The 16,395-nt window shown below is 34.9% G+C and overlaps 1 protein-coding gene across 1 annotated transcript; it reads right to left on the reverse strand.

Annotated features, from left to right (window-relative positions):
- Window positions 1-5,177: 5,177 nt before the first annotated feature.
- LOC132759565 (anti-sigma-I factor RsgI6-like) lies at window positions 5,178-14,391 on the reverse strand. The gene is made up of 13 exons (XM_060751356.1): window positions 14,123-14,391; window positions 13,577-13,725; window positions 13,150-13,239; window positions 12,567-12,723; window positions 11,551-11,587; window positions 10,625-10,783; window positions 9,763-9,818; window positions 9,361-9,498; window positions 8,588-8,756; window positions 8,015-8,122; window positions 7,000-7,215; window positions 5,531-5,735; window positions 5,178-5,262 (listed from the first exon to the last, which is right to left on the reverse strand). The coding sequence occupies exons 1-13, from the start codon at window positions 14,308-14,310 to the stop codon at window positions 5,234-5,236; spliced, it is 1,701 nt and encodes a 566-aa protein (XP_060607339.1). The 5' UTR covers window positions 14,311-14,391; the 3' UTR covers window positions 5,178-5,233.
- Between the last annotated feature and the right edge of the window lie 2,004 nt (window positions 14,392-16,395).

A 16,395-nucleotide genomic window follows, 5' to 3' on the forward strand; every position in this document is an offset into this window, starting at 1 on the left:
GTAATGAGAAGAAATATGAAAGACAGCTCCAAGCTAAAGGCATGGAAAGCTACGTAGCAACGCAAAATGCTGTTAACTATGACGATAAGCTCTGAAAATGCTAAACTCTACTTAGGCTTGCCGCTACAAGGTCAGCAAACAAGAATGTAAAGAGTCATGGCATTTTACAAGAGTAAAACAATAACAAAGCTTAAAAGAAATCGAGGCAAATTGCTCCCATTAAATCTCTTAACAACGAGATGTTCGCAGTGATAATGGAAAGTTTTGAACAAAATTTTACAAAGAAGAGCTCATGACAATGTTCAAATACATGTACATGTAGTTTGTATAAGGCCCATGTTTATGCAATTAGGGTAGCTTTTCAATGAGAAGTGGACGGTAAATTGAGGAACAGAACCGAATGTATTGGTACGGTAGTAACATTCCACAGTTATGGTGTGGTATGTTCAGTGATATTCATCTTATCCCAACTTATTGCACTTACTGTCTCACTTACTTTATCTAAAATGATACAAGAAAGCATTGCGATTTTTTACTTATAAGGGAGACAACTCCACAGTCCATATTACAAACGTGTAGAGTGCACTTCCTCCCTTATTAGCAAGACACCCATGTTGGATGCATATAACACTTCCCATTTTTGTTCTTTCTGCAATGACATATGACGTCTGATGCGCAAACTTATATCATTTTGCAATGCATCATTTTTAACTAAGATCACATTTGACGCCTGATGATAGCCATGTGCATGTTGTAGCTACTGTGAAGCAGCAGAAACAAATTTCATAAACAGGTCTCAACTTGTTTTTATTCAAGGGCCATAACACAACCAATGTTATTCAAGTGCAAGTACTTTATGTATCAATCAATCCTGGAAAGTTTCATTTAATTTGTATTTGTAGTATAAGAGAAGTCCAAACAAACGAAATATCATGTTCACTTGCTTGAAAATGTCATAAAATTAAAATGATATCAGCATCTGCAGCAGTTTTTGATCAAACATTTGTCACCCATTACAGATTCAGTAACTTACAATATATATTTGTAAAACATGTATGCCCCCTATCGGCAGCAAATAAGTCATGTGGCCAGGTTATTGTAACATACTTTTGACATAGAGACCAAACCCTGCATCTTCTAAGTTTAAATGTAATGGACCAATGAGAATTTGAGATATTGATAAGAAACAGTTTTTAACTAAAAGGTCAATGAGATCTTGGCCTCTGACCCTTATGACCCAAAACATCAATTGAGGTCAGCTTCTGTCCAAAAGCAATGCATTTGTGAAGTGTCAAGAGTCATTGATTTGTCGAGTTATTGTTACGAAACTGTTATTTCATACAAGGTCAATGTGGCTTTAATCGTTGACCCCTTGACACTAAAATAAATCAGGGTCATCTACTTGTCAAAACCAATGCACTTACACAGTTTGAGGGCCAACAGACTAAGGGTTGTCAAGTTATTAATCGGAAACCGTTTTAACCTACAGGGCCAATATGACCTGGAACTTTGATCCCAAAATCAAAAGGGGCAATGAACTGGCCAAGACCAATGCACCTATGCCAAGAGACCATAGGATGTCAATTTATTGTTTGGAGACCGTTTTTTCCTATGACCTTTGACCATTAATAAAACAAAATAGGGAGGATCATCTATCTACCAAGACAAAAACACCTATGCAGTCTGAGGGCCAAGGGCTAATGACTTGTCAAGTTATTGATCGGAAACCGTTTTTACTTTCAAGGTCTATGTGACCCTGACTTTTGATTCCTTGACCCCATAAATCAATAGGGACCATCTACTGGCCAAGATCAATGCTCTTATAAAGTTTGCGGGTCAAAGACCCATGGGTTGTCAAATAAATGACTGGAAACCGTTCCTTCCTACAAGGTCAATATAACCTTGACCCATTGACCTAATTATCAATAGGGGTAATCTACTGGCAAAAACAAACCTACGCAGTTTGAGGACTAAGGGCACAAGGGTTGTTAAGTTAATGATAGGAAACTGTTTTACCTACAAGGCCAATATGATCTTGACCTTTAACCCCTTGTACCCAAACTCAATAGGGTCACCTTCTGGTCATGGACAATCTCCATACCAAGTTGCCTAAGCGTTATTTAGTTAGTGATCGGAAACCATTTGGACCAGCCGACCAACCGATAGACAAATGCAAAACAATATACCCCAGCGTCTTTGAAGGGCATAATAATTCGGTCGTTAAATAACAATTACGCATATTTTAGCTTACATGACTGTAGAAATCGTATCATGTATTGGAGCCAAACAAATTAGCCATTAACTGTGAACAAACCTGCCTTGTTGTCATTTAGATATTGTACGAGAAAGTCCAAGAACAAAATGATCACTTTTAAAAGAAGAAATGCAGATATACAATTTGGATTTAAAAGCACATTATGCCTCAGACATTAATTTTTTTTTTTAAATTCGAAAGGTTGAATGTTTATTTAACAATGCTTTTATAATGGATTTTGAGCATGTTTAGAAAAAATAACTTTATCAATTTTGGGTGAATTGTTGTAGAATACTGTGCACGGTTTGAGTGATATTACTGAAGAAAAGTAGTGCTGAACGTTTAGTTATGTTTGTACAGATAGTAAAATGTAAATAAAGTAGTATTTTCACTTCCATACAAAATACCAAATCTCTATAACTATATACCAATAGATAGTTCATCTATATGGTCAATAACTAAATTTAGAAAACTGTTAGAATATACCAAAGTAAAATGGTTTTGAGATTGTGCCTTATTTTTTGTATGATTATTGGTTTTAAAGAATAACGATTTTAACAAACGAATACGTCAAAAACTTTATAGCTCTTTTAAATGGAAAGAAGTAAGGAAACTTAATATATTATTTTTGTTTCAAAAAAGCCGTTATTACAAACATTTTATATATTATTAGTTAGAAAGATTGTTAGCAGGTTATATGGCCTTATATAAACGGCTGTTTGTAAATATAACCCGAGCCGTTCGACAAGGATTATATTGCAAATGGCCGTTTATATATCAACGATCTTTATAACGAATTTATAATACAACACGCATCATTTTTTAGAGAAAAAATGAATCGACAGTAGCCGTGTATATAAAAACTTTATTACCCTTCCAGATTTTTTCCGTCTTTTTGATTGGATATTGATCACCCGAAAGAAATTGATATAACCGAGCCAGACGGGTAATATACACACTAAATTTCCCCGTTGGGTACCCGACGTTCTAAACAACATGCGCTGAAGTGATGCGCGTACGGTTTGGTTTTACGCGGTGTAAATTCCGATTTACAAGCACTTTTTAACTGTCAAATGATAAATATTTACCAACGTAGAGTAATGATACATATAACCATCTGTATCGAAAACAAATATAATCTTTGAAAGCTTGATATTAATTACAAAAAAGTGCGTTCAATAGACTACTCCTTTTCTCTTGTTTACATTCGTTAGGTACGGGATTAGAAAGATTGTTAGCAGGTTATATGGCCTTATATAAACGGCTGTTTGTAAATATAAGGCGAGGATTATATTGCAAATCAACGATCTTTATGACGAATTTATAATACAACACGCATCATTTTTTAGAGAAAAATGAATCGACAGTAGCCGTGTATATAAAAACTATATAAACGTCACGATTATCCAATGAAAAGCGGCGTTACAAATGAGCAGTATTATAAATTTTGTTATATTCTTTATTGGTCTATCTAAATTTCTTGTATTATATCATCAAAACTACCTTGAAGTATTGTAAATTGACTGTTGTTTGTTCTTTTGTACTATTATATATATACAGAGATGTAGATAATCTATGTCTCCGATTTATACAGTAATGTTTTCTTTATTAATGTTTATTTTTTTTAATTAAATGGACGAAAGCAGCATAAACAAACTACGTGTATATTGAATCAACCGTGAAACATGTTCAACTTAGCGGTGTTGTCCATTAACATTTAATTTAAACTCAAAGAAAAAAGAATTTGTGAAGTTGGCGGTCTGGCGGCCGAAAATAAAATGTAAAATGTTGTTAAGAAAATAAAACGACTCTAATTAAGTTTTAAATACATATCTTTCATTTAAAAGTTACATAAAAAGAATAAAAATTACACTCAAAAATGATAAAATTATAAAGTTATCTTAAAGTGGGTTTATTCTTTCTTTTTACGTTTCTTTTAATTGTTATCAAGAACTATCTAAAGAACTTAACAAAGTGACATTTTATTGTTATTTGATAAAATTTTAGGTTGCCAGGCCATTCTTTCTGAATGTATTTTTCTTTCTTTTTAATAAAACTTTAAAATGACGAGGCATGTTTTAATAACTAAATTAATAGTCATTTTAATTTCTTTGACAAACTTCTACAACACTTTGAAGTTCAGACCGCTGGGCCACCAACTTCACGCCCCTAGGCCGCTTGATGTACTAAACACCAGAAAAAAACTTTTTGAAAAATACAAATGATATCATTTTGATGCTTAATGGGTCTTTAATCGAATCATTTTTACCTGGCACCAAAAAAATATCTAAAGCCCAGATCTACTTATTTCTTATATGTAGATCTGATGACGACCGAATATATGTTTCGCCTTCTTTATGAATCGGATTTCCCTAGAAAGCTATTTTATGCCATGCGATCAAACGGGGTTTTACATAGACATTAGAAGAAGTATCAAAATACCGTTATCCGTGAAAGTTTAACAAATTGTTGATTTTTGTTAAAAGAAAAATGTTTAAAGTAATTTATAACAAATCGACTTGAAAAAATAGAGTCAATTTTTAATGGGCAAGATTGTTTTGCAAGTTTACCTGTCGGCTATACGTTATGTTTGTTCTCGAAATCGTGAAAATTGGTCTTCCCAGGGTTAGAATTAGAAACCACATCGCTTTCAAAATTATGAAGCTCGCTGATGATTGACTGTGTGAAATGTCACCAGAAATGATTTCGTATATGGTCACGGTCAGATCTCAAAGCGGAGCGTTATTTAGAGCTGATTTTAACCAGACTGACCATACCTTTTGACAGTAAACTAAAAGCATATCTTAGAAATGTATATACTGTAAAACACTAAATAAAGAAATGATACAAAAGAAACAGAACGGGAAAACAACAAAAAAATATTATTTTGCTTTTCAACGGGACATTAAACAATGAACAAATATTCATAAAGAATCACATGATTTATTTCAATATAAAACGCAATTCTCTTGCCACAATTTACCCAACAATGATACTCGGTGATGTTCCTGAAAATTAAAAAAAAAAACGTGTTTAAATTATTAATTTCTATCATCTGTTCATCTGTCCTTCATTCCTTCCTCCTTCCTTCCTCTTTTAATTTCTTTACTTTTGTTGCAACGCTTTTCAATTTTGGTTTTTTGTCACAATTTGGATAATTATTCTGAAAACGTATGATCTGAAATTTTGCACATAATGTACTACTCTAGACTTGCATAAAGTAGAAAATTAATCTTTCAAGTCCCGTCATGTCAAAATAAAAACAGCAGAGCTTACCAAGATTGATATTGATGTTTTTTCCTGTCGAACCTAAAGTGAAAGTTTCACGTTTGATTTCCCGGCCATCATGCCGCACTATCAAAGTGTAACCTCCCTTGAAACCTCGGACAGAGAATGAATTTATCTTGTTTACATCCTTGGTCACGTGAGTCCGCCATGTTGTCTTAAAGAGCGTCTGATAAGCCTTTCCGGCTTCATTTGGCTGTAAATGAAAATGAAGATACGAGGAATAATTTTTTTAATCAAGTGTAACACTGGTTTATTTACAAAATGCGTATCAACCATGTATTTCGTTGTTTTTTGTTTTAAAACTGGTTAAGGATACAACATCATTGGTAACTCTGATGTACTCTATTCTTGTACATTTTAAGCTGAATGTTAACGAAATCAGAACTCGGGAGTCCCAACAATACAAATGAAACTGTGTTAATTGAAAGTGTAATATCCATAACTACAAAAACGAATGTCAAGTTGAAGGTCAATGTCAGTTTTGATGTACAATGAATACGGTAGAATGTGCAGTGCATGGTAGCATTGGTAGTCTTCATTCCGGATCAGTGCAGTAAGTCACATTGAATTTAACAGAGAACAGTTTAGCTACCGCATCGGTCCTGGGCAGGCTGTCAAGCAGTTTACCAGTACTAGTTGCATTCACTTTCGCAAGGAACTGTATTTTCGATCTGTACATGCCAGAGCAGATGTACAGTGCGAATGACCGTAGATAGGATTTCATGATCATTCACACCGACAGTGACCTGCACCATCCGGGTCACCCGATTCAACCTCTACCTACTGAGCTAACCGGACGGCTCACTGTATAAGGTTTAAGGGGCCACTCAATTATGTAACAATCCTTGACAACACATGAGAACAATACCTGTAGGATTCGGTCTCTTGATCTAATGAAAAATAGTAATTTGTTCAATTTATTATCTTCTATATAGATATATATGAGCCGCGTCACGACAAAACAAACATAACATCCGCGCAGTCTGATCAGGATCCATGCTGTTCGCTGTAAGTTATCTAGTTGTCATAGGGTTTGTAAGCGAACAGCATGGATCCTGATCAGACTGCACGGATGCGCAGGCAGGTCTGGATCCATGCTGGTCGCAAACCCATTATGTTGGTTTTGTCATGGCGCGGCTCATATGGTTTGTTGTGATGTCTAATACTAAATACTATATCAACGTTAGTATTTCATTGTATTACATGTATTACAGACCTTCCATTATAGACCAATTCTCTTTAACAGTTCAGCAAGATTTCTTGCATGAAGCATTTGCTTTTAATTAGGGGAATATACTAATCAGTTTTAAAATCCAAACAATAATTTTGTAAGCTATACTGCTATAGACAGCAGTTATAAACATGTAGCTCTATAGACTGTAAACTAGCCTTTATACCACTAAAGCATAGTGCCGACAATATTCAAAGCATTTATTAAAGATTGTATCCATATTTACCATAACGTCAGAGCCTTCAAATAACGCTGTTTGTTGGTTGAATATTTTTCCGTCCCAGAATCCCCAGAAAAGCACACCCTCTACCGCCGGGTGACTAAAATACAGGGTGAGTATATCTGTTAAGGCTGTCGCCCGTGAGTGTACATCATTTGATGCAAGACTGAGCTCCGTGATCCAGATAGGGAGACCAGCAGAGGCGACCGTGTCCAACTGTCCCTGTCGTTAATAAAGTTAAGAGGACCATATAGAATTTGAATTATACAAAAAAAAAACTTAATATAACCAGTTCGTACAAAATCGTCGTCCCTCTTACCTTTCCGTTAACCGCTAAATATGTAATTTAAAAGAGGTTTTAAAATTAAGTCTTCAAGTGCTGAAATGCGATCAGTCAAAGGCTTTTTGTCAACGTTTTGAATAAAAATACAAAGCTTCGGGTTATATTTCAAGCCCTTTTCTTCTTCTGTTGTTGTTTCCTTGTCGTTGTTGTTTTATTTAGTTTGATGAGCAGACGACAAAAGAGCGGAAAGAAAACAGAAAGAAAATACTTCATCATAATCCTTTTTACATTGCTGTCATTCTTATATCTCCATGTGACTTTTTAGAAATGATAAAAAAAAACATTTTGTCGGACACATAATGGTATATAACAATATGAACACTTTTTTTTTCATTTTTATGACCTTGTTAAAGAAAAAAGTTACTTGGATTTCTACTATAGTTAATAATATTGATTCAAAAGAATAGTTAAAGTCTATAGCGTAAAACAAAACCACCGTTACAACATAATTAGCAACTTTTTCCTTACCTCATGTACATGTACAACTTTATCGATTTGTTGTTTTATTATGCAATTTCAACATTACAGTTTGGTACCGTAAAGTGACGGATGCATATAAATAGATATGAAAACATTCTTTAAACTTTGATAATTAGAGATTCAAATTTGAAATCTTTATTTCTTTCATCTTACAAACAACATAAAGTTCTTTGTGAAATGTGAAAAGGACTAATATACCTTCAGCTTGCCTATATCAAGGTTTGTATCTTTTATATGACTTTGTATTCCTACGCCGTAGATTGGGACTCCGGCACTTTTAAAAAATTCCGCTTGATGGCGTAACGGCTGAAAGAAATTATTCTTTTAAAACAGCAAAAATATCTGGCAACTATAATTGATATACATTTAAATAAATACTAAGTTAATATACTCTATTAATCAAATTAATCTGGAAAAAGGGTAAATCTCTCGGAAGCTATGAAACAAACAAAAAATAAATGTTTGAAAATTGCAGTCTCGGGTTTTTTCTGTTCATGACAGAGATAAAGTTAGCCATCTTTATTTTTTTGCTGAAATCTATTTAAACCGAGCCTGCAACGATTTTGATTTTGTCGTTTTTTGACGTTCTTTCGAGATTCCGTTTTTTTTTCTCTATTTTTTTAGCCAAATTCAAAGCAAGGCAAATCTATTTTATTACTGTAGTAGATTGACCAATTACAGATCAGATAGAGCTTTGAATTGGTGTTACATGAAATATTTTGCAAGATAATGATGAATCGATCTTATTATTAAATAAAGATTTGTATTTACCACAGCAGCATAGCTTTCCATCACACCAAAGTCGTTAAGGAACAGTTTGACATTGGGATCAACGGCATGAGCATCGTGAAACATTTTCATGGTAATGTTCGGGTCCCCAGTTGTCTGCTCATACCAATCACCGTGGATATTTTCGTTGTTAACATCCCAGTGTTTAACTCTAGACATTTATATTAAATAAAGGTAAAACTGAGATCATCTCTTATTATTAGCAAATTAAACAAGATAGAAAAGTTGGTTGTATAAACTCTACATAATGACTATTAAATTGGGGACACTATTGTCCTCACATTGATTCTTTTATCAACGTAGACACACACACTGAATAAATAGCAATAATGATTCAATGTAATTAATTGTTACAATATACATATATGTATCGAGCAAAACAAAAAAGTACGAACAAGTAGATACATGATAAAAACGTTGTAAACTGAAAAAAGCTCAATAATCAAAATTATGAAAATATTATTAACAAAAATGGCATTATCAGCAGAAATTTTGGCTTCAGTTAGTGAAGCTTTCATATTTTTGTCACACAATGGATAAATGAAAATTTCAATTATTCATCATATATGTAGGCCAATCATCAAGTACTGTAACTACATTTAAGAGAACGTTGGCCTAGTGACTCTAATCCCAGTGGCCGTTGGTTCTGGCCCAACTCAGGTTACGAACATGTGTCTTCACAAGTACTGTGTATTTCTATAACTAAACACATTTAACAAGTTTAATAATTATGAAAAATGACTAAGGTTACATACAGACCGGCAGTATGACCGACAACCCCCTTTGTCCTCATATCTATTTCTTGAAGAAGTTGTTGACGACTCAACGTTGATACCCAAGAAGAAACATGGGTTCTCACACCCCAGAATATGTTGTGGGCGCGAACCTTTGTTCTAGATACAGAAAGGACAAGAATAACTTATGTTTTGTCTATTGCTGGACTGAATAACATCGTTCACGTTCTCCCTTTCCGTCAATCTTCGTTTATGGACTGATTATGATTATGGATGTGAGTTCCGAATGAGATGTAAATGTGAAACAGTTTCTGACACTATAAACGTTGTAAAACTAATAAATTAAAAGATATGTACAACATTAAAAAAGATACAGTTCATTTAAAACTTAAAGAAAATGATACTTATGATATAGATTCATACCCGTTTCCATTTAGAGCACGAAGGGCTGTCATTGGTGTGTTGTAATCTATATGTCCCTGAAATGAGAGAGAGAGAGAGTTGAATAGTTTAAGTCATTGTAGTTCATATAAACAAATAGCAATTATATGAAATGTTAATATGCTTCAAAAGATTGGTTTTACTTTTTAAAAACAAAAACACACTTTCATAAACAGAAAAAAAACAAAAAAACAACGGAGCATTATCTATTGTTTGAGGACTAAATGATATCACTCAGACATATTTTTACTTTCTACTTACTTAAAATGATTTTCTGATGGACAGTCTGGTGGTAAAATTTGTTTGCTAAATATCCACTTTCTAAGAAAGACATTCACCCAACTACCATGACGATAGATAAATAAAATTTAAAAAAAAATTAAAATTGAGTGTTGGTTTAGAGGGCAGTTTTATACTCGACACACTTTAATGAGCCGTGTCATGACAAAACCAACATTGTGCGTTTGCGACCAGCATGGATCCAGACCAGTCTGCGCATCCGCGCAGTCTGATCAGGATCCGTGCTGTTCGCTTACAAACCCTATTACAAGTAGAGAATAGCATGGATCCTGATCAGACTGCGAGAATGCGCAGGCTGGTCTGGATCCATGCTGGTCTCAAACCCACTATGCTGGTTTTGTCATGACACGGCTCATTTTATGGCTTTCCATCATTGGTGAAGTATGCAAGATCATTTTTGGCACTTTTCGGCCAAAAACTCCTCAGGGTCAAAAGCAATATGGTACATAAAAATATATTCGGAAAGATCAAATTTTAACTACAAATCTAGCTTTCGAGAGTTTAAACACGATATGAATCAGCCACCTGAAGCTTTTGGTTTTACCTTGGTCTTTTCCATAAGTTTCCATTTCAAAGCGTTTTCTAGAACCGCCCATTCAAAATTATCATAGAACGCCTGCGCATACTTCCGGTAGGCGGGGTCAACAATTTGTCTGGCACCAACAGCGCTTCCAAAAGCAAACTCATGAGAGTCTTGTATAAGCTAGATAACATAAATGACAACATTTGAGCCGCGTCGCGACAAAACCAACATAGTGTGTTTGCGACCAGCATGGATCCAGACCAGCCTGTGCATCCGCGCAGTCTCACCAGGATCCATGCTGTTCGCTCACCAACCTTATTACAAGTAGAGAAACTGATAGCGAACAGCATGGATCCTGATCAGACTGCGCGGATGCGCAGGCTGGTCTGGATCCATGCTGGTCGCAAACACACAATGTTGGTTTTGTCGTGACACGGCTCATTTATATACTTGAAATATATTTATTATTTTAAATACATGTAACTGTACAATTTACTTGCTTCATAAATTACTTTTTCTCCTGCTGTATGGGAGAACATTTATGATGATGTAATTATAGATATAGAACATGTGAGCTGCATATAAATAAAGTGTAAAATAGACTGTGATAAAGGTAGCAAACTTTAAACAAAGTGAAATGTTTCCATACAAAATACGAGATAGCTATCAGCGTACTAATTGCCAAAATGCAAGAGAAGCGAAACAGCGCTTAATGACAGTCAATAACCTTTTGAAACACTACAAATAAAAAAATAGAAATGAAAATGATAGAATTGGTAGGCTTACTGGGCCTTTAAGCAAATATACACAAAATTTTACAATGACAATCAAGTGTTTTCGGTTCAAATGATATGCCTCCCAACCCTTGCCTAGGAGTTATGGAGGGCGTCATGACATCCTCCACTTCTCCTATGTTTTTATATCTGATTGAAAAAAATAATACTCACCTCCACCTGGTAGTTTTCATTTTGATCGGACGGGAATCTGAAAATGCAATTGTAAAGTATGATATCTAAAACTAAATAAATTATGACCAACATCGGTTAACCTAGTACGAAGATTATTGTGCTGTATCATATGGTGGCTGATAGAGGGCCCAACGGCGCATTGTCGCGCTGTCGTCTTGTCTCTAGCGAAGCACACCAAATGGTGCGTTGTCTTGCGGCGCGATGTCGCACTGTCGCTTTGCTTATAAGCCAATACTTCTATTTGAACCGGGCGACAACCTGACATCGCGACAACACGCCGAACGACAACGCGCCGTTCGGCGTAAATCGTTAGCAACAGGACGACAAAACGAAAGTTCAACAACGCGCCGTTTAGCGCTTTGTCCTGTTGTTGCTATCGCCAACACGACGCACAAAAACGTTCGAAAGCAGCCACCATGGCATCACTATTAATATGACGCCGTGTGTTAAAAGGACTATTGGTATTGATAACATTTTTACTTGATGAATTTTGGTTATTAAAGTATCACAACTTATGGTCAGTGGAATTTTTCTTAGCCAAATGACTTCCAGACCAACTTTATTCCCCGGTTTAGAGGGGTATTCAGTGGTTTTTATTGAGCCAATATTAAGGTCTTTTGAAGTATATAAATGATGTTATGAATAAACATATTTTTTCATTGACTGAATTCGGAAACAAATTTCATTTACACGTAAGCTTTAGATTTTTTTTTAGTATCATTAATAATTCCTTTCCGTAGTAGGGAAGGGATATTACTCTGTTTAATATCGTCATAATTCTTGTATCGAGTTGATTCCCTTAGTATGAGGTAAAAACACACCTTTTGTTTTCAACGGCAATCGTAAAATTGTGTTTGTTTTGTTTTCTTCTTCAAAATCCTTAATCCGATTTTCATTAATTCTAAATCAATGCAGATTGTGTGCATAGGAAATCATTACGTGTAATAAAAATATACATGTATATAACATAGTAAAATAATCTCCTTTGAAATTACGTGACAGTGATATCAGATTTTCTTAATTCTTCTATTCGCGCGTTAGCTTCTGTCCTCCAATTGGCATTTTCCGGTACAACTTGAAGACTTGTATGGTCCACCAGATAGTTGACGCTCGGATCCTTAACCTGTATGACCACCTGACACGCATGCGCACCTGAAATTCAAAACTTGATAACCAAAATCTAAAAAATCTAAAACCATTTTTCATTGATTGATAACTTAATCTTCTATAATTGTGTAAGCACCATTTTTGGTTTTATTGAAAGTGATTTAAAGCTGCATGCATCCAGATGAGCCCAAATGTTTCAAGAAAATTTTACTTGAGAAAAAATGTACACTAAGATTTTAACAAATGTAAAGATATCAAAAATTTAAGAAACAGTGTTATGTCCATTAAGGGACTGATATTGCAGTATTTTCGCCATATTTCTACTACTACATTACTATCGCATAAAGGGTCTTTTTGCTTATTTTAAACTTTAATTGGTAATTTACATGAATTGGTATATGTAAGCAAGTATCTTATGTTGGGGTATGGTTTTTAAATCATTTTAAAAGTAACATGTCACAAAATAAATACCTTGAGGTACCTGGTGTATACCCCCTAACAGTGTCCATGTATTCAGTCTAACGTACGGATCGTGTCCAAACTTCAAATATATCTTGTGTCCTGCAAAGTAAGTCAATGTTTTCAATAGATGATTTCAAAATATATATATATTTAAAGTCAAATAAAATATTCAAAATTTTCTATAAACATCAGTATATGCAGTTCATAGATATTCTTTACTCGACAGAGAGCTATTTGTATCTTTATGAAACGTCCATCAATAAATCCTCGTCATACATCAAAAGCTCATTATTTTTCTTGTCCTGTATATAGTTATTTCTAAAAAGTTACTGATTGGCCAATGACCTTTACATAATTTTGCTTCTGTCGGTTTTTTTGCAATAAATACATAGTTATTTACAGTTACTCTTGAATTTAAAAACACTATGTACTTTACCATTGTTCCCTAGGCATGTCATCGTGGCCTCCACTGTTTCATAATTGGCACCATGTTGAAGATTCAACAGTTTAATGTAGGCTGTAAAGTTATACACATTTCCGGGAGTGACGGCGACATTTTGGGCTAAAGCATCGAAATTATGATGTCTGAAAAGCAAGCAACAACAGTATTGCATATAATTATGCCGTTTGTAAAACTATATTATTATGACGTCATTAACGCATGCATTATTGGGATCGTAGTATGCTTTTTGAAAAAAACTTTTTGTTGTTTCTTTAGACTCTATATTAGAATATAATACTTATGATTATCAGATATTATTTCATTTACATGTGACTATTTTCTGCAAATTTTATAAAATATCGCCTAGAAATCAAAGCAGACAAAAAAATTATTCGGAATATATTGGGTACCATTACCAAGGTACTCTTTAATACGTATTATGTAGATATGAAGAAATACCAAACATTCTTGTTACTTGTACAGTTTAATTCTATTTGGAAAGAAATCTTAACTGTTAGGAAAACGAAAAATAATAAACACCTGTTTGAAACCATAACACTATGCCAGCCACTGTAATGATCTTTACTGGATATTAAGGTGCAGCCACCTTTACAAGACCAATTATGCTCGAAATGAACCATTTCCATGTCATAGTTCTTCAATAGTTCCACTCCGGCTAAAGTCTGTCCAAATCCGGCAAAACACCACAGGAAAAGCAGCGAAAACATTCAAATATTAGATAAATCAAACTATATATTTATCAATAAAAAATTTTCTTGATCACAAAACTCCTTTATATTATAAATGAAATGACAAACTTATGTGCATATAAATATCATTTTATGGTTAGAAGATAAGACAATTTTGGACTTTAAAAGAACGATCCCAATTTAAGACATTAAGATAAGGTACTGTCTGGACATCATTGAGGGTCATTTTTGAGAGCTTTCATAATTATTTTGGAAGCTCTATAAACATTTCGATATTCTGCGTACAAAACATTTTTAAAGCTCAAAACGTAGAGCGAGTGACTGTAAATCGGACGACCCGGGTCCTCTTCCGTTGTGATTGATCATGACGGTTATTCGCACTGTACCTCTGGCATGTACATAACTTATCAAGTCCTTGCGAAAGTGAGGGCAAACTCACTGTCTGCTTGACAGCCTTCCGTTGCTAAACTGTGCTCTGCTAAGTCCAATGTGGCTTACTGTCGTGATGAGGAGGGTAAACTGCCAACATCCACAAGTGAAATGACGGGATCGGAGATACTCCTTACCCCTCAGACCCTTAATCATCATAATTTCGGACGTGATGGCCCCTGCACCCCGGGGGCATCCGTTGTTGCCGGGGGTGGGGGGAGGTGCTCTGATTGAGTTCGAGTTCCCTAGAATGGTGAGATAACAGCACCTTCTGTGGTTGCTTTCTGTCATGTCATTTGATTGCCGCATCACGACAACACCATCATCCGCGCAGTCTGATCAGGATCCATGCTGTTCGCTTACAAACCTTATTACAAGTAGTGAAATTAATAACGAACAGCAAGGATCTTAATCAGACTGCACGGATGCGCAGGCTGGTCTGGATCCATGCTGGTCGCAAACGCACTATGTTAGTTTTGTCGTGACGTGGCTCATTTGTATCTTGTTTATTTTTTCTTCTATGTGTGTGGTAGCTGCTGAACAGGTCTTCTCAAAATGTTAACTTATTACGTTTATTGAAACCGACTTTAACTAAATTATCTTTAATTAACGCAGTACATAAATTATGCAAAGAAGAAACACGATATATTGACGCTTTTGTCAACATTCTTCCTTTCTTGAAGTAATGATGGATTTTCACGTTTAACCTTACTAGACGAGTACTTAAAATTTTATTTATATTATCAACATTCATGGAAATATGAAGAGTTTGCCTTTTTGTATCATATGACAGTGCCAATTAAATTTAGATAATACCGATACACACCGCCAAAATATAGACATTTAATGCTCGCAAATTGCTAAGAAGTATATATTTCGTCTGCACATTTAATCCCTGATTGTCCCCCATCTTTTCGAAGAAAAAAGGGGGATATAGAAATGGGCTCCGTTCGTCTGTTCGTCCGTCACACTTTCGTGTCCGGTCCATTAATTTGTCATTTATCAAAGGAATCTGAAATAACTTGGCACAAATGTTTGTTATAATAAGACAATGTGCCATGCGCAACAACCAGACCCCTACCTCCAGGGTCAAGGTCGCTCTTCTCATTCAAGGTCAACATTGTCTAATTTAGGGTATATGTCGTGTCCGGTCCATAACTTTCTTATCTTTGAAGGGATTTTGTAATTACTTGCCACAATATAGTGAGACGATGTGTCATGCACAACAACCGGTCCCTACATCCAAGGTCAATGTCACACTTGAAGGTCAAAGATTAACATAGTCTGTTATAGAGTATATTTTGTGTCCAATCCATAACTTTTTCATATATCAAAGGATTTTGTAAATACTTGCCACAAATAGTCAATATCATTAAACATGTGTCATGTGCAACACCTGCATCCCTACCTCCAAGTTCAAGGTCACACTTTGAGGTCTAAAGTAAACATACAAATGTAGGGGAAAATTTTAGGGTAAAATTTGTGTACGATCTAGAACTTCTTCGGGATTTTGAAATAACTAGGCACAAAAAGTCACAATAATAAGACGATATGTCAAGTACAACACCTGCACCCCTACCTCCAAGGTCAAGGTCACACTGAGATGGTCAAAGGATAACAGAGTCTGTTATATGGTATATTTTGTGCCCCTTCCATAACTTCTTCATAGATCAA

The sequence above is a fragment of the Ruditapes philippinarum genome, unplaced genomic scaffold (assembly GCF_026571515.1).
Source record: "Ruditapes philippinarum isolate M1 unplaced genomic scaffold, ASM2657151v2 ctg916_1_1_1_1, whole genome shotgun sequence".
In the NCBI taxonomy this organism is placed as follows: domain Eukaryota; kingdom Metazoa; phylum Mollusca; class Bivalvia; order Venerida; family Veneridae; genus Ruditapes; species Ruditapes philippinarum.

What these genes read in the sequence shown, in the direction of transcription:
- LOC132759565 (XM_060751356.1), bottom strand. Translation starts at nt 14,310, where the DNA reads ATGTTTTCGCTGCTTTTCCTGTGGTGTTTTGCCGGATTTGGACAGACT. An exon ending in TTGATATAGGCAAGCTGAAG is followed by an intron (nt 7,216 to 8,014) that starts GTATATTAGTCC and finishes TATTAACGACAG; the next exon opens with GGACAGTTGGACACGGTCGC. An exon ending in TTGAAGGCTCTGACGTTATG is followed by an intron (nt 5,736 to 6,999) that starts GTAAATATGGAT and finishes TTTCATTTACAG; the next exon opens with CCAAATGAAGCCGGAAAGGC.